The 21568-nt window shown below is 37.9% G+C and overlaps 2 protein-coding genes across 3 annotated transcripts; both read right to left on the bottom strand.

Moving 5' to 3' along the window:
- Window positions 1–5904: 5904 nt before the first annotated feature.
- LOC103716877 (ethylene-responsive transcription factor ERF027-like) lies at window positions 5905–7362 on the bottom strand. Its single transcript, XM_008805065.4, has one exon. The coding sequence runs from the start codon at window positions 7171–7173 to the stop codon at window positions 6469–6471; it is 705 nt and encodes a 234-aa protein (XP_008803287.1). The 5' UTR covers window positions 7174–7362; the 3' UTR covers window positions 5905–6468.
- A 3536-nt stretch (window positions 7363–10898) lies between these two features.
- Window positions 10899–20437, bottom strand: LOC120109013 (protein-ribulosamine 3-kinase, chloroplastic-like). 2 transcript variants are annotated; one of them, XM_039122746.1, is made up of 10 exons: window positions 20250–20437; window positions 18662–18790; window positions 18494–18572; window positions 16600–16690; window positions 16423–16497; window positions 16257–16345; window positions 15780–15898; window positions 12756–12896; window positions 12212–12288; window positions 10899–11198 (listed from the first exon to the last, which is right to left on the bottom strand). In XM_039122746.1, exons 1-10 carry the CDS (start codon window positions 20392–20394, stop codon window positions 11052–11054), a joined length of 1092 nt encoding a protein of 363 aa, XP_038978674.1. In that variant the 5' UTR covers window positions 20395–20437; the 3' UTR covers window positions 10899–11051. The 2 variants fall into 2 exon arrangements, with proteins under 2 accessions (XP_038978674.1, XP_038978676.1); XM_039122748.1 differs by lacking the exon at window positions 18494–18572 and having other exon boundaries at window positions 18637–18790; window positions 20250–20436.
- Between the last annotated feature and the right edge of the window lie 1131 nt (window positions 20438–21568).

Below are 21568 nucleotides of genomic sequence, written 5' to 3' on the forward strand. Positions count from 1 at the left end.
TAATAATATCTTAACCATTTAATGCCATGATCACTTGGACATTGGCTAGTTGTTTGCTTCAAATGATAACTAGAGTGTGGCATTGATTCGATTGGATAAGGAAGTAATTTTTTAACCCGTTGAACTTGAATCTCTGAGTAAAATCATAAATAATAAGAATTTTAGAATGCAAGGGCCTAGTTTTAAAAAAAATAGAATCTGTGCTCTTTGTTTCTACTCTTTTTTAGAAGTTTTAGTGGTGAAATTTAAAGTCTATACTTTTTAAATTTGCTTACTCTACTCATGTTGTCCAAAATTATAGCATGTGCTCATTATTTATACTAACAAAATTCTTCTTATTTGACTTAGATTTTTCTTCTAGCTAAAAGAAAAGAAGATGCAAGTTCTCTACTATTCTACAAAAATCCTCTCTTTTTATTTGAGTTAGATTCTTCTTCTATTTATAACAAGTTGAAATTTTTTCTCCTTTCATACTAGAAAAATCCGGTCCAAATCCAATTGAATTTCTCTCCAAGTTAAAAAAGTCACAAATTATCAAAAATAATATGCATATTATAAAATTTTAACTTCTTGACTCCTAGATCAACTTCTCCTTCAGTTGTACCATTGAATTTTTTCTAGTTTAAATGTTATATTTTTTAAAATTACAGTATTCAATTAAATCTTGGATGTGGTGGATCTTGCTTCTAAAGCTTGTCCAATCTATTTGAAGTGGCTAGCTTGTTAATAACTAGTTGAATGATCCTTCTAGAATAAGGCTCTCCATGTATGAAAAATTTAAAAGTCCCAATTAATTTAAAATAAGATTTGGGGTAACGCCTGCTTTCTTTTTCCATGATCAAGCCTCTTAATTTTCTAATTTGAATTCATCTTCTGTCTTAAAATATACATCTCTTCCTGTATTAGTAGAACAAATTTCTCATCATCCTTAAGTGTTGAGATAATTTGATGCTAGAAGCCACAAGAAATAAATCTAAAGGGAACAATCGAGTCACAAGCTTTGTGAGTTGTACAATCTTCTCCTTCAAGTGAGCGAGATAAGACTTCACGCCGTTATCGGCTCTAGTAGAAGCCATCCCTCTTTTGTCTTTCTATACAGTTCAAGTACGAAATTATTTTTTCATTTTGCTTATGCTACTCATTTGTTTGAAACATATACTAGCACTCAAAGAGTAAGTAATTGAATCTAGGCTCTAATATTAACTTGATCTGATTGAGAAAAAAAGAAATTCCATCAATCTGTTGAAATCTAATCTCTAGAGTAGAATAATACGTAATAAGAATTTTAGAAAGCGAGACTTTAAACTCCTTTGTTAGGATTACAATGGGGTTAAAAGTAGTGTCTATACTCTTTGCTTTATCTTCTATTTTCATTCTTCAAAATTATAGCATATGTTCTCTATTTATGCTAGTGAGACTCTCCCTTATTTATGTCAGATTCTTCTTCTAACTAAAAAGGAAAAGGTGCAAGTTCTCTACTATTTCATAGAGCTACATTCTTTTTATTTGAATCGAATTTCTCTTCTAGTTAGATGAGAACGAACACCTCCTTCTTTTAATGCTAGTGAAGTTCAATCCAAATTGAATTGGATAAATATCCTAATTAAGAAAGAACATAAACCATCAAAGATAAAAATAATTAAAAATATATTAATTTTGAGTAGAAGCTAAATTTGACTTCTACATCAACTTCATTTTTAGTTGTATGACCAAACTTCTTTCGAGATTAAAACTTATGACCTATCAAAGTTTTGGTACTCAACTAAATCTTGGATGTGGCAGATCTTACTCCTTCATCTTATCCAAACCTACTCAAAATGGCCAGATTGGTCCATGGAAAGTTAGATGATCTTTCTAAATTGGGCATATATAATTAGGAGTGGTAATTTATAATCCGATCCATCAAATTGACCCACAAACGACTAGCTTTAACTAGGTTCTAGTTTGGCATAAATAGATTTGGGTCATAAACAGGTCAACCATTTAAACTTGTTTATTAAATGGGTTGAGTTCAGGTTTAGACCTTTGACCTATCTAACCTTCTTCGATTTGTTTAATAATTGAGTCAAGTCATAACCTGACCCATTTAATCTATTTAAGATCTATTTAACCTATTTAAAGCTTGCTTAATATTTTTATGCCTTATTTAATCCGATCCATCTGACCAGTTTAGATTTATTTAATCCATTAAAAACCCACTTAACCTATTTAACCTAACTTAATCTACTAATAAATAGGCCATGCAAGTCAATCAGATTATCCGTTTAGTAAATAAGTTGGATTTAAATCTTAATTTTTGGCCTATTTAATAAATAGATCGGGTTCATATTGATGACTTTTTGATTCGACGCATATCCATCCTAATCGATATCCGATCCTACCCAAGCCAATTGCCATCCCTATGTGCAATGCATATATTTACTAGACATGAAAACCTAAGGCTTCATAGATGATGCATTCTAAAAATGTATTATAGAAAAGCCTTTCTCGTCGCTTTTGCTTGACCATAGGTGTCCAAAAAAATTGTTAATATTTCGGTTATGATTTCAATTGTTTGAGGCAACATGCACTTGAAGATGCACCACTAAATATTCAAATCCACAACCTTTGGTTGCAAGGTAAAGGGGTATGACTATTGCAACAAACCCAATTCACCTGCTAAAATAATTTATAAGCCACTCATATTAACCAAAAAGCTATATAATTAACAATGTTGGAAGAAATATTGGGCACCTCGACCTCGGGCCAGATCGGCCAAACTTGCCCCTTTGACCTCGGACGTAAGCTAAGAAGAATAACCTTGGCCCCAGCCGAGCATCCGACCGACCGAAGTGAGCTACCTCGGCCGCAGTCGAGGAGTCGATCAGTAAAGGAACCATCAACCAAAGAGAACAATCTACACATGTCGGCAAGAATTGTCAATTCCAATTATCGACAGTTCTGGAAGCTCGTAGTCATAGCAGCACCACGGTTTGTGCTTCACCAGTGCTGCCTGCCGCCCACACGGATTGGCATCCACGCTTTGGCCGTACTATCGATCGATACTTGGCCATCATTGCATGCCGCATCAAGCCATATAATGACAAAATGGGCCCCTCTTTATAAAAAAGCAGCTTGAGGGACCATGTATGAATGATCACACTTTGCTGAACTCCTCTCTCTTTCATGTTGTTGCTTCGTTATTATGACTTAGGCATTAGAGGGTTTTCCGTCGGAAATTCTCCGGCAAGTGGACTTCTTGCAGACCATCTTCGGAGGAACCCAGCACTTGACGCGTCAACTGACCTGCTCAACCCGTCTTCAACCAACCTCAAGGTCATCCAAGCTGCACTCCCACGTCGGTCTGGATTCGGCTGCAGCAAGCTATATCTCAGGTCTTGCATATACAAATCTGGCTTTCAGATGTGATTTAAGCCTTCCAAATGAAAAGCGAGGGGAGGTCTTTGATTCCCCGAACAATGTCAAATTAAAGAAGCAAGCTACACCAGCGGTTTTGCGGTCGTAAAGGACAGACATATTACATCTGTGTGTCAGGACTAAAATACCCATTCAGAATGCCGGGACAATTCTATGCTCTCAGCATTCATGATCATTCTTTATCTCCTTTAAACAACAGCGAGCAAATGAGTTTCAAATGTTACTCTCCTCTTGAATAGCATTATGAAAGCGCTCATTATGAGATACTTCAATTTGCTTATTGAAGCCGCTTCTTTAGGTTGGACATTGGATAAGAGGAGGTTATGCTGCAATAAGGGCTTTGAAAGGTGGCATCTACCGTCTATGGGTGCTTTAAATATGCACATCTATTATGGCTTTCACCTTCGCTAAGAGGTTGATCTGAAGTGAATTGTTCACACAACAACATCAGACCAACTTGCCCATTAGATAATACATATTAATAAAAATATCATCAAAGCAACAGTAACAGATGCAAACAGTAATCAATGTTTCTACTTTATTCTTTAGGACTACGTGCAATTTGATCTTGGTCTTCGTAAAACTTTTCCATCCCAAAATTTGAACTCTCTTTGCTGTCACTGCTATCCCTATTTGTTTATATGGTATACTTGGTAAGAAATACTAATGCATTTTCTTTTTAGTTCTTTCTCTTTTTTTTCCTCCAAAAATAAGTTGTGAATTTCTATTAATTTTGTGACATAGATTTTACAAATGTAATAAAATGATTACAATATAAAATTATTCTTTTTATACTTTATCTTAACTGTTTTAAAGATTTCTTTATTTGTTTCTGATATCACTCCACAGTCGATCCAATAGAACTCCAGAATGAATCGGTATATCCATACGGATTGCAAAATGTTGATGATTTACAATAATGACCAGCACCCCAACAACAACAATGATATGCTTCAATCATTCCCAGTCTTTCTTCTATTGTTGTCTTGGATACCTTGAATGTCTAAATTCTTTGAAGGGATTTAAATATCTGCCTCAAAAAACCTTCCTTTTCAAATTGACTAAAATGACATGGAAATTGTTCCATTCTCTTTTTATTTCTTCTTGCATCAATCGCATGGGTAACAAAAGCATGGCAATGACAGCATAATGTAAATATACAAGCCATTATCTATGTCTTAAGTACTGCATGCCGTTCCGATGAGATACGGCCGATACCACATTGCCAGGCCTTTGAATTAGTTAATAATTTGGCATGCCATGAAACACATCGTTTTGAAGGCATTAGCCGGCATGCCGATAACATCTCCTAATGATTGTACCAGCTGAGTCCAGAATCATGTATCAAATTCCGTGTTCAATATCAGGGCTGGGAGCTATTAGGGGTTTTCAATGGTCCTACATCGAGCCTTGTCTAATCCGAAGCCAAATTAATTCTCTAATAAGCTCATTATGTGGTTTTCACTTCTTAGAATCGGCAATGATTTTTTTCTGACCTCTTTTATTCTTATAAAGGGGTCAATTCAAAGAAAAAACAAAGAAATTAAATACAACTCCAAATTTGATCAATTCATATTGAAATGCAATTGATAATTTTCTGGTATTTATCTGTTGGCTTAGGGTATATTACTTAACGGATTGAAAACCTAACATAATAGGTGATATTATTTTGGACAAAATCACTCCTATTGCCTTAAGCCATGGGACAGATTAATCCAATATCAAGTTGACTAGGAATTGGGGTAGCCTGACTACAATGTCCTATATTTGTCTCTTATAGATGGATTCTCTGGGGAAGCTCATAGTGTTTAGCCTTCTGGAACTTGTACAGGCGGGGAACACCTTAAACATGAAAGGTATAATTACGGTTGCTCAAAGTTATGGGCTTCCGGACAACTTGATCAGAAATGCATCATATGATTAAATGGGTTTGCAGTGCTTTGATGATGGGTAGGGTCTTCTGGAAATAAATGCTAATTTGCCTTATGTTGGTGGGAAATTGCTATCATTCATCAATGTCCTGAGAGTTTGTGATTCAATAGATAAACCCTAGCTAAAAAAATAATAAAAATAAAGAAAGAAAGGGAAAAAAAAAACAATTTGCAATTCAATAATCAGGAAGTCCTAGCTAGCTATATCCTTGAGAGCATCAGCGTAAGTATTGCATACATATCATTGTAATCCTGAACTGTTGTCTATGTTGATTGTTAGAGAATTTAATCAAGCAAGAAATGCGGGAAGAAATATGTGTATGTGTATGTGTATGTGTCTGTATGTGATCGAGTGAGTGAGAGAGAGAGAGAGAGAGAGAGAGAGAGAGAGAGAGAGAGAGAGAGAGAGAGAGAGCGCGCGCTAACCCTCAACCTCTATACATGCATGCAAGCATCTGAATATTATAAAAGGGTTAAAAAGAATTTGAATTTGCAATCATCCATACCTCGATAGCTTATAATCTGGAGATAGACCATGTAATGCGACGTGAATCTATGAGCTTGAGCCAGGATCTTGCATCATCCATCTGCAAATAGGTTTGTTCCATATGTTGCGAGGATAGAGAAGAATAATGGAGCCAGCTTCGAACAGTCTTTAGGGCTAAACTAGTAAGTACTTGTCAAAAGATAAAGGATCCTTTTCATATCAATCTCGTTGAATTTTCCTTGCGAGTTTAGATGGTAGCTCCCACGTAGACCTAGAGTTGGATACTTCGGAATCCAATTCTCCTGTATGACATAGGAAAAATGTGTTCCCTTCACACTAGTTAAATTAAGAACCACGCTCTCCACCAAAACCCCAGGTACCATAGAAAAACTAGAGTTTACAAATACTATTATAAGTACCAGGAAAGCATCAACAACCATGACATAACACCTCATACACTATTATTGGAGCTCAAGTAGTTCTCATGCACGCACTGAAACCATAGCAGCCATTCCAAAAAGGTCTACAGAGATGGCTAATATGGGAAAACGCAGCTGCCCCTCTTCCGTCTCCTTATCCCTCCTCGCTCATAGTCCTTTAGGAGCCCCCCACCTAACATCCGGCCTGCTAATTTTATGGATAGCTCCATAGGCTTTGTCCCTCCGAGACCTCCGGCGAGTCATCGGAATCAATCGGGCTCAGCCTCGGCGGACTCATAAGCATCCCCTCCGCCATGTTCGCCAACAGGTTGGGCATGTCGAAGATCTCCTCCTCGTCGATAAACTCACCCTCCTTTCCCTCTCCAGACCGGCTACTGCCCCCCGTTTCGCTGCTCCCCGGAGCCCTCGACGCCGCCGCCACATCCTCCTGCCTCTCCGGCCTCAGCAGCAGCTCCGCGGCAGCTGCGGCGGCTGCAGCACGTATATCTGATGGCGCGGCCGACGCGGGGGTCGGGCGGGACGAGATATCGTCGGGGAAGTTGAGGACCGCGTCGGCTCCCCGGAGCGCTTGCGCCGCGACGTCGTAGGCGACGGCCGCCATCTCGGCGGTCGGGTACGTGCCGAGCCAGATGCGGTTGGCCTTGCGGGGCTCGCGGATCTCCGACACCCACTTGCCGCTCCGCGATCGCACGCCGCGGTAGCTCGGACGCTTCCTGGCGGCCGGGCGGTTCCTTCCCACGCGGCCGCCGGTCGGGGTGGGTGGAGGGGGCTCGGGCTGCGGTGCATTGTCGCCGTGGACAAAAACGGGCTGTTGTTCGGGTGGTTGCAATGGAGTTGCCCGGTCGCCGCCATGCACGTCATCTGGATTTTGTACGTCTAAAGGCGGGTGGTCAGCCATATACGTATATGGATACTAGATAGATAGTTATTTATATCCTATATGTAAAATATTATATCACGTTACAAGATAAGATATGGTCGGGAAGAAGATGGAACGGATGGAAGGAAAGAGGTTTTTGCGTTAGAAATGTCAGAAGTTGATGCCTTTTTTTGTCTGGAATGGGGAGTGGAGAATGGAGGATAGAGAGAATGGGGTGGACTGGAAGTTGGTGAGGGAGAGGAGGATGGAAGGAATGGGCATCTTAAAGAGACGGCAAAAAGCGTGGGGTTTCCGCGGGGACTGGGTTGCTTAGGGGCAGCGAGCGGGGTGCTCTCAGGGCGGCACGCGCTTTGGGCGCTCGCTGGCAATTTGCTGTTGCCCGGAGGGTAAACCATCTCGGTTCACCTGTTTGTCTTTAGATATTAATTATTACCCACTTTCGCCTATCAAATCACATATACCCTAATGATTATGTCGCCTGTCCCGGGCCGCAGTTTTTTGCGTGGTTTAGACTTGCCATTGAAGTATCCAAACCACCTTCTATTTGTATAATCTATTTTCGTAGGACTGAAAATGGGTGTAATTAATGAAATTCGGATTTTAAAAATTTTAATTAATGTAATTAATGGATTTTTTTTAACATACGTAAAAATAATGATAATAGCTTTCACGTATTCTTCCATTACAAATTTACTAAAAATAAATAATTCATGATTATTTTCTATATATCTAATAAATAAAAATAATGATATTTATTGTATAAAGTTTACTAAATTTATTGATATTTCTATCTATATATATTTTATTTTAAATATTTTTTTAGTATTTTAATATAAATCAGGTTAGTCCACCGATTTGGTCTTTGTGTAGATTTAGCATCTATGTTTTAGATTCTTCGTGATTATGTTATTTATCTTGTCTAGTTACCGTAACATAAATTTGGACAAATAAGAGAGATGTGGGCCACAAGTTATCTATTAAAGGTAATATTTTTTATTAAAAATATAATAGTTATTTTATTTATTTTTTTTAAAAATAGATGTTTAATTAAATATAAGTTATTATGGAATATGCTATTTTTTATAATTAATTAAAAACGACGCGGATTGGTCGTGTGGTTCGCAATCGGCTTTGCAATTGACGACTTCCGTACTACGCGAGTCTAAATGGCAGAGGAAAGTGAAATGGGTGGCTTGCTTACCACGGCATGCGTCCGAGGACAAGTTGAGTGGAAAGCAGTACGCACCCTCGGCGAGCATTAAACTGTCACCTCACGTTAGGTTTCATCCAAATAAAGCCAATCCAACCTGTTTCCCTTTACCACGCTGAGCTCGAGTTGGGTTTTGGCTTGAAAATAATCACCTGTTCTCGAGTTGAGTTAGATTGAAGAACAAACCCAATCCAACTTGACCTGACTAAATTTGATAAAATGTCGCCTTTGTATATTTCATTTAGGTCATATTTGGATGCTGGTAAAAGACGAAAAATATAAACATACTCCGACCACCAGCCAAACACCCTCTAAAATAGAATGGATAAACTTATTTGATCCGAACTAAAAAGATGCTTAATTTGTTCCACTAACCATGGGAACACCAATCAAATACTGAAACATTCGTTGTTTGGTTGATTGGGCAGTTAATACCAAAGGTTAAATGTATTCTAGGGAAAAATGAGTATTTGGCATCCAAAAACAACCTTAGTTATATCTTTAAACTGATTGAGTTATAGAACTGCATAATTGCAGTTCTATAATGCAATGCTAGCCCAAAAAATGTTAAATCTTTTCCGAATTTTAAATTTTTTTATACATCCTACCCTAGTCCAATTAATCCAACTCACTCTAGCTTGGTCACTTATCCAACTTGGAACAAATTTAGTTTAAGATAGAATTGGGTCGGTTTAGAGACATTCTACCACAACGTCGTCCTGAGTTGGGACTTGGACAGGTTGAATGAGCCTTGGCCCACCAATTAACCCACAAAAGGTTGGCCTGAGTGTCCTTATGGCAAACAAGCAAACCTAACTAATTTTTATCAAACGATCATGCAACCAAATTTAGTTTAAGATGGAAGCATAGCCAAAAACAAAAAAACGTAGTCCTATTTAGCTGTTCTGCTCCACCCTCTGGTTTTCTCAAGGTGAACTTCGATGGCAATGTCTCAGAGGGTGGCAGCAAATTTGGCATGGGTTTTGTGATTAGAGACCAGGACTCCAAGCTAATTGCAGCCGGAGGCTGGCCCCATTTTTGATGAGTCAGTCTCAGTGGCGGAGTTGCATGCGGTATGGAAGGGTCTCATTTATGCCAAAGTGCACCTGGGTGCGCAGCGGATTTTTCTTGAGGGCGATTCGGTTACAGTGATCGATTGGATCCAGAGCATTCGTGCCAGGATAGACTTGCACCCCTTAATCAATGATATTTGCTATCTTTTGGAAGAGTCTAACTCCTTCAATATCATATATGTATTTCGAGAGGCGATCAGTGCGGCAGACTGGGATACCTCCTTCACAGCACATCACTCTAGAGACGTCATATGGAGGGCATTGGAGCAAGTATCATTGGCACTAGAGCGCATTTTGTATTGTGATTATTTCGGGCATACTCACGGCCGGCCATATGTAGTGAGATGCCGGTACATTTTAAAAAAAAAAACACACAAAAAAACAGCCATGCATAAAGCATGTCACTAACGGATGGGGACAACTCTTTATCTCGGTAATACAATAGTTTGTGGGCATGGGGTGAAGAGCACATTAAATTCAAGAAGTTTAGAGATCCACGGCTCTCTCTGATAGAATGCAAATTAAAAGCAAAGGCTGAATAAAAACCTAGCTAAAACTAATGTGATCAGCAATTACGATTACCATAAATCAAATTCAATCGCATCCACAACCAAAGGCCATCGCCACCAATAGCGATCAAAAGCAGTTCTACGAGAGGCCACCTACCTTCCAAACTTGTTGCCTCATAGCAACGGCACAAGGAGATAACACCCCAAAATGGCCGTGAAAATGCTCCTATAGTCCTAATAACTCTTGCACCACCCCAGTCTTTTCATTTAGGATGATGAGCCCCTCCATCAGTAGCAGGAGATGACGAACCCCCTTCCAAATCTTCTCACGAACTCACACGTGAACCCTTTTCTAATTATTCTTTTTTACTTCAGACCTCTTTGAAAAATTTGGTAAGACTACACTAAATCCCATCCGCCGATCTGTTGGCTAGCAGGAAGGAAATTTTTTTTTTTTTTTCTTCCTCCCACAGAAGTTGGGCTAGAAAGTTATTGGATTGACACGAGCCTACTCAAATAAATAGTCCACTCCATGAATCCAATAAAAAAATCAGACCAATCGTGTTAGATTTTCCAAACAAGCTCTGAACTTAACCCATTTTCCTACACCCACAACCAACCTGCTTCAGATAACTAATGCATTACCTAGCAACTTAGGTAAGAAATAATGGAATAACTGCACTTCCAGTAAGTCTGGACAGACGATTAGTGATCCCTTATCCAATACAATTTGTGACATTGACTTCCAATTCCAAGAAGGGATATGAAAGTGGAAGCAAATCTCGATACCTGCATTAATGATTCAAGTTTGAATTCTACATTCAGAATTCAGATCAAAACTAACATTTTCTGTAGTCTTTGCAGGGCATTTGATCGTTCAAGAGTTCCAACCAATTAACAACCCTAGCTTTACTCCCCTTCTGCCATATAACTGAAGATCACATCCCAACACAGTGAGAACCTTCATATCCTTCATATCCAAGCCGATAGAGTACAATACACAGGTATACAGACAACCAGGTGAAAGTTTACCACAAAGGATATGCAACAATCGCAAGAGAATTTGCATGCAGTGAGGATTTTGTTTTATATCATACACCATGTCTAAGCTTTTAGCATATACAGGTAGTCATTGATGATGGACAAAGCCGAGGACCGGTATCCTGACCCAAATAAATTATAGTGATTCAAGTAATGATACAGCTTGTACAAGTCCCTCCTATTCTCAAAGCCAGGCTGTTTGGGCATAACCTGTATTAAAGGAATAAAGAAATTACTTCAGAAAAGATTAAAGATGTCAGTTAAACTCCAGAAAAAAGTATAAATGATTGCACATAGGAGGCTCACAAGCAAAGCACATGAGGGAAAGAAAAAAAATTAAAACATGCTAAAGTGAAGATTGTGTATCTCCAGGTGACAGCATGCATTCTAACTTGTTAAAATGATCAAGATGATAATACACATGCTCCTACTATTATTATTACTATAATAAAAGGATTCCACTGTTATGTTCATCCCTCTGGCAAATTAAGAATTTCTATAATTATAAAAATCTAAGGGCTCGTTTGGTTTGCGGGAAGCATTTTCCTTTCTAGGAATATGGAAGCAGATTCATAGGAAAAAGATGCCTAGAAAAGTACTTTTGGCATGTTTGGTTGACCATGGAAAAATAACAAATTTCCAAAGTGATTATGTTTGGTTGACCATCCACTTTCCAGGAAAAGTTATGTATAATAAAAATTAGGTCTTTAATACCTCTTTAATGCTGAAGGGCCTTTTTGGAAAAAAATAAAAATGGAGTGATTCCCGCAGCATTGGAAAGTAACTTTTCCATGTTTCTCATGGAAAAGACTTTTCCATAAAATGTGGAAATATAATTCCATGGAAATACAACTTTTCCGTCTCTCTCCTTTGAAAACTCCAACCAAACAAGAGGCATCTCATTAATTTCCCGTTGACCGCACTTTCCCCCCTTCTTTTCCCACGAACCAAAAGAGCCCTAAGCTTACTGACTTGCATAAAATGACTCCCCAAGGGAATCTTGCATATAAGAACGCTAAAGAAGCATTGCCTATTTATATATCTTGAAAATTCATACTATTGACAAATTTATAATCAAGAAGCCACATCCCAATCACTCGCGGTCAACTTTACACATTCTCACCTGATTCCATATAAAACTTTTCTGTACTAGTTCCATTTTCCAGTAATCACCAAGTCGTTTTATACTTAATTTTATACATAAAGGGAGAAGAGAATGATACCTCAAAATAGGAATTATAAAATGATCCACCAAACCCAGCACACCATGACATTCCAAATTCTGCCTCATTGTGCCCATCTGTATACAAGGACAAAGTTGAGATTATGATAAGAAATAAAAGCCTTCCAAGCCATATATCCTTGCATGCAGCCTATAGTTTTGTTAGTTTAATGGCTCCATATTTCAACATCGGTAAGGTAGTCCAGTAAAACAATTTGTACTTACAGATTATGTAGGATCATGCAAGTCCCAGAAATGGAAATTTTATATACCCTTGTTATGCATATATGCATACATGTGTGCATTATGTACAATTGACCATTACAAAATTAACATATACTCATCGTTCATTGTTTTATAATTGTGTATATTCCTTTCAACACAAATTTCTTTACATTTTGAGAGTCCATTATTCAATTTCTTTTCAAAAATTATGATCAACGATCCTCAAATAGTTCTTAATTTATACTTGGTTCGTCATCAGATAATCAAATTAAAATGATTCAAACTTACATGTGGTATGAATAAATTTGATTCAAACTTACAGTAACATGCTGGATCCAATATAACCGGATCACCATTCTCATCACGACCGATGTTCCCACTCCACAAGTCTCCATGAAGTAAGCACGGTTCAATCACAACACCTTCAAAAAGGGGTCGCATATTCTTTACTAACCTCTGACCTGTCAAAGTGCAATTCAAAGAGAATACATCAAAAAATTAATCCTAAATATTTCAAAATGAAGTTTGAAAGACACCTTGGGCCAGGTTTATTGAAGAAGTTGCCTGTGTCAATCCTATGAGTGGCAAAATTTGACCTGTCCCTGCCAACCCACACGAACCCACCTGCAATAAATAGGTTTCATTTGGGCCTTCTTAAAGTCAGGTCGATTCTTGGTCAACCAAAAATCAACCCGACTATAAATGAGTGGCTTTGGGTATAGCCCTTGAATCCAATGGCTCACCTGGGTTAATCCGGTTGGAAAATAAACGGCTCCTAGATCCAACATAGTTGATAGTTCTTTAATTTTTTCTATTCAGCTTGGTTTTTACTTAAAAACAAGAAGGTTACAGAAAGTGATGGTCAAGGGGGTTCATGGGATTTGGGATGTGGGGTTGCACTTTTGGTAGTTTTATCTTCAGTAAGTTTATGACTGTCATATATCCTAAATTTCTAAGTTTATTGTAATGACAAAGATATATTTGAAGTTAAATTTGATTTTGTTTTTTGTAATTTTTGTATACCATGTTTTCTTTTACCTTTTAGTCATATTTACGATTGCTAAGTGAAAACTTAAATGGGTTGGTGGATGTGCATGGGTTTACATAAATGGGTCAGGTATCGATTGAGAGTTTTTTAACCTGAACATGACATGACCTAAATCTGACCCGACCCGACCATTGCCGCCCCTAACAAATCCAAATGCCATTAATTCCTGCTCAAGATCAAACCTTTTAGAAGGGGGAATACCTTAGATAATTTTTCCAACTGCTGCCATCCAAGTCTTCTTGGGACATGGTGAGGCCAACTTAAATCTAAATACCAAACTTACTGAAGGTAAAACCAGCTTGGATTCTTAGATGGTGAAAGGGTAAAATTAACTTTCTGAGACATGTTTAATGTTAGGACTAAATTTATAGATTCTAGGAACATTGTGATAGACATGCAATTTAGTTAAAAATGAACAAACATGTTGTTTAGAAGTAGTTAAATACAATATTAGACTAGAAACCTACACATGCTCTGCACATAAGGAGAAAAGAGATAAAGAATGCATGGCCCACAAAGGACCATTATGATCCGTTGGTCAAAACTCTTTATGGCATTTGAGATGGGGAAGCAAATCCGTGAAATCCCCACTTTATCATATCACCACCTTTTCTGGGTGGATTAGAGAGAGAGAAGTGGGGATTTGAGAGGCTAGTAGCAACTGTTAAAGCCTTTCCACATTTGCACTTCCTCACAGGAACTCTAATAAGTACGAGGTTATGTAGTATTGGGACTCTAAGAAAGTGATAGTGCCATGTTTTCTTTCTCATGCTATTTGTTATCTAATCAACCAAGGAATACATTTATTGGAACTCCTACTCCTAACACATGTTAGATTCCCCTTTTTTTTGACATGGTACCTTCTCACCTAATTTCACATGAGACAGTTGAACATCCCCCAAAAGGGTGACAGTTAGTCACAATGATGGAAGAGAGTTCCCGTTATACATTTGTTGGAAATGATATGATGAGTTAAGGGTTTGAAAATTTAGGATTATCTCGGGTTTTTAAGGGGTTTTAAGAAGAAGATTATGGAATGGTACTAACCAATGAAGATAGGCAATCTACAATGAATTTGCCACCATGTTGTGACTGGCATCACAATTTAAGGTTTCTTATGATCACTGCAAGAGGAATAAGCATAAATACTTTCTTCAAGAAATGAGAATAAAACATCATAACTTTTTCCACAAACTGAAGGAGATCAGTCATTTCCATTACATACCAATGTAACAATCTCAAAATGAAGACTTAATCCAAAGCAAGCTAGTATTTTCCTCGACTAAAACATCATCAAACAGGAGCTTCTCCAGTCTCTTCCGATGCAAATAGGTTCTGCAATCTCATGTGAACTAAATAACTCATATGCCTCACTTGGACTGTTTAATTAATAACATGTGATCTGACTCCCAAAAGTCAAAAAATATGGTCATAATCTGAGAGTTGTTTTATATAATAATTAAAAAATAAATTACCTTTAAGAGTCTTTCTCACAAACTGGCACCTTTCCCCTGATTCTTGCTTCTCCTTTCTCTTCTTCTTCTCTTCATCACTTTGTCATCTTAATTTGTAATATTCACTTGTTTTGTACAAAAAATTGCCTTCAGACAGGATATCCTCTGATTTTATCTCTTTTCCTTTCTTCGTAAGTAGCTACCAGATGGCAACTTATTATCTCTGTAATTCCACCTTCTTCACTTGCTAGCATTTAAATATGTATTCAGCATGCTTTCACTCCCATTCCTTCTTCTTACTTTCTTTTGATTATGTTTTCTTCCTGCTTCTTGTTGATGTGAGTTGCATTACCTTGGTTCTTTTTAGTCCATGACAAATGTCTTGCCTTCCTTTCTTTTGATTTGTTTCTTCTTTGCTTCTTATTGTCGTGAGTTGCATCACTTTTGTTCTTTCTAGTGCACGATAAATTCTTGCTTTACCTCAAAAATGCTGTCCTCTCTAGCTGGGCGAAAATTTATGACAATAACTCCTCTAGTCAAATATAGAACCATTCCCAATCTCTCAACAGTTGCTATTCCTAACAAGAATCTGCATGATGACAAATGATGCTATTTTATTTATTTTCTTCCATTGTGGATTTAACTTCTCAAGCATTTTCTGGAACATCCAAAGCACGTCTACCATACACAGATTTTGATTTGATGGGGTTCATGGAAGAGAAAAATAAACAAGTTTTCTACATATTTGGATGCCAACAAGGTGTTTATAATGTACCATATCGTTATTCACAAAAACTCAAAACAAAACAAAAAAAAGCAAGTTGTCTCAAGAACTGAAGCACCTTTTTCATGTATAATGGAATCTCCATACTGATCCAGTGCCAGCTTTAATTGATAGCCCAATCTGTGCTCAGCAAAAAACTCAATCCAATCTGAAGACCAACTGTTTATCTGGGGAGTACTACAGCAAGACAGTTGAAGGTGTCAGAGCATGGCAACGAAAATTAACAAAATATGATTGGTCCTTATGACCAGACGCAAATAAGATTAACATTATGAACAATAGTAACACAGTGGCATGTTCAACATGTTGGGAAGAGGAAGCGTATAAGCAGAAAACTAAGAGAGTCCAAAGATAAAAGAGAACGCAAAACCACAAAATAATTTAGGACATGAAGGAGAATAGTGCTCCATGACCACTTTGCAGGATTTTTTACAAGAAGCAGGCTAATGCAGGGATATTTTTATGCATGCAGATGGCAAGATCTTCAGAGAATTGAAAGTATTTTAGTTGAAACAATGTTCAAGAGAGGTTTCACCTGCCAATTGTATTATCAACATCAAACCCAAAGCCCTTCTCAGATTTCCCAGCTTTATGCATTTCAGCAAGCTTTTGGCCTAGAACCGACTGAGGACATATATGTCGTTAAACAAAGTTAATCTTCAATGCTAGCTTCTAAGTGAAGTATAATGAATTAGTGTCACCTGACTTCCCCTGGAAGATCCAAACTTGATAAATTCCATGATAATATAGGAGCCACCAGTTGGTAAAGGTCCAACCTACAAGACTTCAAATCATAATAAGTTTTCTTTTACAACTAGAGGCCTTTCAGGGTGAGAAACTGTGCATGCTAAAACAAGAACAGGATATTGTTTAATTACCTTATACGGCTTTGGAACACGAATTGATTTGGTGGCATACATTGCATTTAAACCAAGAGCCTCTCCTTCAAACATTGATGGTCCAATTTTTCTGAGTCAAATTGTAACATAACTGAGGTTTTTCTCAGCTCGCTGAATAAGAATTGCTTGAGTCATAAATAACGCGGTATAAAATACATATGACTGAATTTTCACATGTCAAATTGAGCTGGTTTTGTTAATGTATACACCAGCACAACAAAATTATCATAGAAACCATAAATTTCAGAACTCAGAGCATGCAAACATCAAGGACCATTAACTGATATTATATTTAGAACAGAAAGCCTTAATTTTGCATGCAGATGTATAGAAACTTATGATTTTATGGATGTTGTTAAATAAGGCTTACAACACTTGATTGTTCATATTCAAATGTTACAATTTTTGATCAAATTAGAGAGTACCAGAGTAACAAATCTAGTCTGACAATTTTATCAGCAAAGCAAAATCTATCTGAATTTTTTCAAGTTTATGTAAGAAAATTTGCTCGATCCATTCATGGAGAGTTCTCGCCTTTGAGTTTTGCTAGATTAGCCTCATTTTAATCAAATAGGCTTTGTTGATTGATCGATGTAAGAAAATATTGGCGAATGGGCCATGAAGTAAATGCATTATGTGGTAAGAAACACTGGTTAACAACACAACAAGTAGAGGAATGTTTGTGACACATTTGCATATATACGGTTGCCTACAGAGTAGCATCCAAAACACCCCATAACTCAGCATTGACCCACTGTATTTACTTTTAAACTGAGGATGCAATGATCATTCAGGAAAGCATTAAAGAAATAAGATAATAAGCCAGTTAGGGAGAGATAACAGATATGTATTAGAGCAAGTTGGACCTATAACCTAGAATGTATTAACTATACCCATCTCATTCAAGACTAGGAGAATTCTTTGAGAACAGCATTAATTTGTGTGTTAGGAAAGTTACAGAAAAGAAAATAAGAAGGACATGAATGATAACATTTGAAATATTGTGACTAGATTATGAGTTTGTAGCTGCATGTACACAAAGGGCATGCTTGGTGTTGCTTCAGCCTTCTAAAAAGAGGAGAAACCAAAGGGTAGGTTTCTAGCTTCTCCTAAAAGTTTTTTTTTTTTTTGACTTCTCTTCTTGCAAAAGCATTTTTCAAATAATACTACCAAACACTTATTTTTCTTAAGAAGTGCTTATTTTTGCTTTATAAGTCGCAAAAGCACTTTTCTTAAACAAGACCAAAGATGCCCTAAGAATAGAACGATTTACAGGAGAAGACTGATCCAAGTGGGCTGCCTCCTCATGAATTTCAGATAACCCATTCCACTTGTTCTATATTACAATTTTTTGGCTTCTATGACATCGGTCACTAAAAATAAAATGAAAATAATGATAAAAGCCAGTCTTTCCCATCCATTTAAACATGTCCATTCTATAACTATCAGATTCTCATCAAAAGGGTGACCTTTTGAATGGATATACAATAAATTACTACTGTTTCACAGGACATCATGAACTCTTGAATTCCTTCTATTCTACCAAGATTCTCCAGTATACAAAAAACCGCTATGCTTTTTCTTCTTAATATGTTAACTTGCAACATTGTCCAAAAAAAACAAACAAGCATTTTGCCTAATTACAAAGTTTAGCCATAGGAGAACTAAACCAGAATATCTAGTTTACAAATATGACTGCAAGTTCTGTCCATTCAACATTAAAAATTCTCTTTCATGGTATATAAATAGCACATTAGTTTTATAATTGTCTCTATAAACATAACAACTTATGAAGCCTTATTTCTTCCAAGTATCACATAATATCTTTGATTTTCTATTGATGGTGAATTTCTAACTAGTATCATGTACCTACAGTAATAACAGCATGGTCAGAAATTGATGATTTCGAAACTCTCTTTCCCTTTTTTGGAGCTTGCTATAGTTTCTCCTAGCTAACAGAAAAAAGAAGGAAATGTGAATAAATTTTTGTAAGTGAATATATAAAACTTGGCATGCCTATTTGTCTTAACAAAGAAAGAACCAGAATCTGTATCATATCGGCTTGCATGACTGACACAGCCACCCCCAATGGGACTAATTCTCGTAATCTGAGTGGCCTTTCCTTCTGTGAGAATCCATTCACGAATTGGGTCATCACTCATAGCTGCCACTGTCAGTTGACAAACAAGCGAAGAATGTTATTAAATTATAATCAGAAGTCCTATAAATAAATTTATGTGCCCTGTAAATAAATTTATGTAATGTGCAGGATTACCTTATTTAAAAAGGCAGCATTTAAAATATGTACTATAAGCACAATTTAAATAATTTGATGCTTAGCATGCCATTTTTGAACATTACATGTCAAAACTTTCCCTAATATCCCAGCTAGGAATTAGTTCAGTTGCATTAATAGGGAAAAAGTTACATTGCCATCACTACACATAAGAGGGAAAATGTTGGAAGTAGTCTAGAAACTAGCCTTAAACCTCTTTGCACTAGTAATAACCAGAAACACAGATATTATATAATGCTTTTAGACTCTTATGCCATACTAATAAGTGACAAGAGATATGGAAGCTGATTATTATTTCACATCAGTTGCAAATGCATTCTATAGAATACCAAAAAAAAAAAAGTGGATAAGGTGGATACATGCTTGTGGAAGTGTTGTGGGCCATGCACACAAGATGAACTTAAAAGACATGAGAATGTTAAGCTTGAACACATAATAAATCGTAGATAAGAGAAACCTTCAAGGGTGTGTTTGGTTTGCGACCAAAATTGGAATAGGAATCAGAAAGGTCGTATTCCCCGACATATTTGGTTCGTAACCGATATCAAAATTAGAATCCGAATTGGAATAGTTTTAAGTAATTTTTTAAAAAATCAATTAATCAAAGGGATATTCTTGAAAAATTAATTTTTTTAAGTAAATATGGTGGAATGGGATTTGGGTTGGGGGTTTGCGGAGGGGTGGGTCACTCGTTCCCATTCTAAAGCCCAACCTCCCCCAACCAAACATACCCCAAAATAAGAACATCTGAGAAAGATTAGAAGCTGCATCAACAAAATAGTTGTTAGCGAATTGATTAAGTTGGTACACCGGTGGAGAGGGCTCGACTTTGTGAAGTTTCAAAAGACAGAGGAACACTTAAAAAAAAACATAGATGGAAGTTGTAGAGGTTAGAAAAATTGCATGAAAAGCCTTGAAATGAAACACCCACAAAGAGGGATCGATACAACCAGCCCTAAGGATGGATATTCCAGCGATGCAGCGGCATGCGTGTGAAGTATATCTGATGGGCTGCAAATTTCTTGTTTTGGTGGGACTATAGATAACTCTTTAGCCGTTATTCGTTTAAAAATTTTGCAATAGAGCACATAATCCTCGATAAGACGTCTCTTACCCAAGTAAAGATTTCACAAAAGCAAAAACCAATGTATTTGTACAACCTCGCTGCTTAATTTCATGTAAAATTTGAACACCAAAAAATATTAGAACAACCTCATAAGAAGAAACAGATCAATAAAAAGAAGCTTTCAGTAACAGTTATATGGCACAAAATCGATAAATGCATAGCAGAAATCATAGAAGCCGTTGGGGGTAAAAGGAATTAAATATGTACTCGGGCCGAAACAGGGCTGGTGCTTCAGTTGGCTCTGATGAGATGGCCAAATTTGGAGTCGAGGGCTGGGCCTGTGTTTGGGGAAAGGAAAGCGGCGAGAGCGAGGGAGAAAGAAAGGGAAAGAAAGGAATCCCACGTGCCCCATTTATCTGCCGCCACGAAAACCAGAAAGGAGCAGGTCCTCTGACTCGTCATCCCCTTAATATCGACCGCGGGACTGGCTGCCGACCGCCGGTTCGGATTTTCCGTGGTGACGGTCTTTTTTTTGACATGTTGGCATTAATGTTGTGTCGGGGCGATAATGCGGGCTCATCCACGAATGGCACTGTTTATTTAAAAAATGGTCTAAGACTAGGAGTATGCTGGCTAGGAGGAGATGAGGGCTTCTCCAATGCGTGTGAATTGTCTAGAATTGGTGGAGACTGTTAGCCATGTGCTATTTGAGTACCCACGAACACCTCAGGTTTGGAGGAGGGCATCTTTTCCCTTATCGAGGCTTACTTTTGGTGTGGGGGACTTTTTAAGACAGGTGAGGATTGCTCTATTATCTCCGAGCACTGCAAGGTGGAGTATTGCTGCTATCTACCTGGCGTATCATATTTGGCTGGACAGGAATGCCAGTCTTTGAGGGGAGGAGAGCTTTCATGAGGTCTGTTGTAGAACGGGTTCTCTGGTAGGCAGTGGAGATTATGGAGGCTGCTGAGTTTGATTCATCTATGATGGTTAGGAACATCTGGGACCTCTTTTCGCTACCACAGCGCCTAGGTTTGCCCTTGTTTATTGGGAGCCCCCACCCCCCAGCCATCTAAAGATGAACTTCGATGAGAGTCTGCTTGCCGGTGACGATCGGGCGGGAGTGGCTTTTGTCATCAGAGATCATGGCGCCAGGCTGATTGCCGCAGGGGGTTGTCGCTCTTTCAAGGCCTCGACTTTTGGGGGCGGAGCTTAAGGCGACATAGGAGGAGATTTCCTATGCGAGATATGTTTTACAGACTGGTTGTATCATTCTGGAGGATGACTCAGCCCCTGATGGCACGCCTAAGGGAAGAGGGGCGGAAGGAGGTGGAGCACCCGCTTTTGGACGACATTCGTCGGATGCTACGGAAGTACTGGGTTTTTCAGATCAGGCATGTCCTTCGAAAGGCATATTAGGCTACTGACTGGGTTGCCTCCTTCGCTGCGCACCACTCCGGAGAGTTTTTTTGGACTCAACAGTGTTCTATTTCTTTTGCCTTATATTACTTGTTTGATTCTGATGTAACTGACTGTGCTCATGCTAGGACAGTGTGAGCAGCCGATTCACAGCAACCCCCCCCCCC

Source organism: Phoenix dactylifera, chromosome 2 (genome assembly GCF_009389715.1).
Source record: "Phoenix dactylifera cultivar Barhee BC4 chromosome 2, palm_55x_up_171113_PBpolish2nd_filt_p, whole genome shotgun sequence".
Taxonomy (NCBI): Eukaryota; Viridiplantae; Streptophyta; class Magnoliopsida; order Arecales; family Arecaceae; genus Phoenix; species Phoenix dactylifera.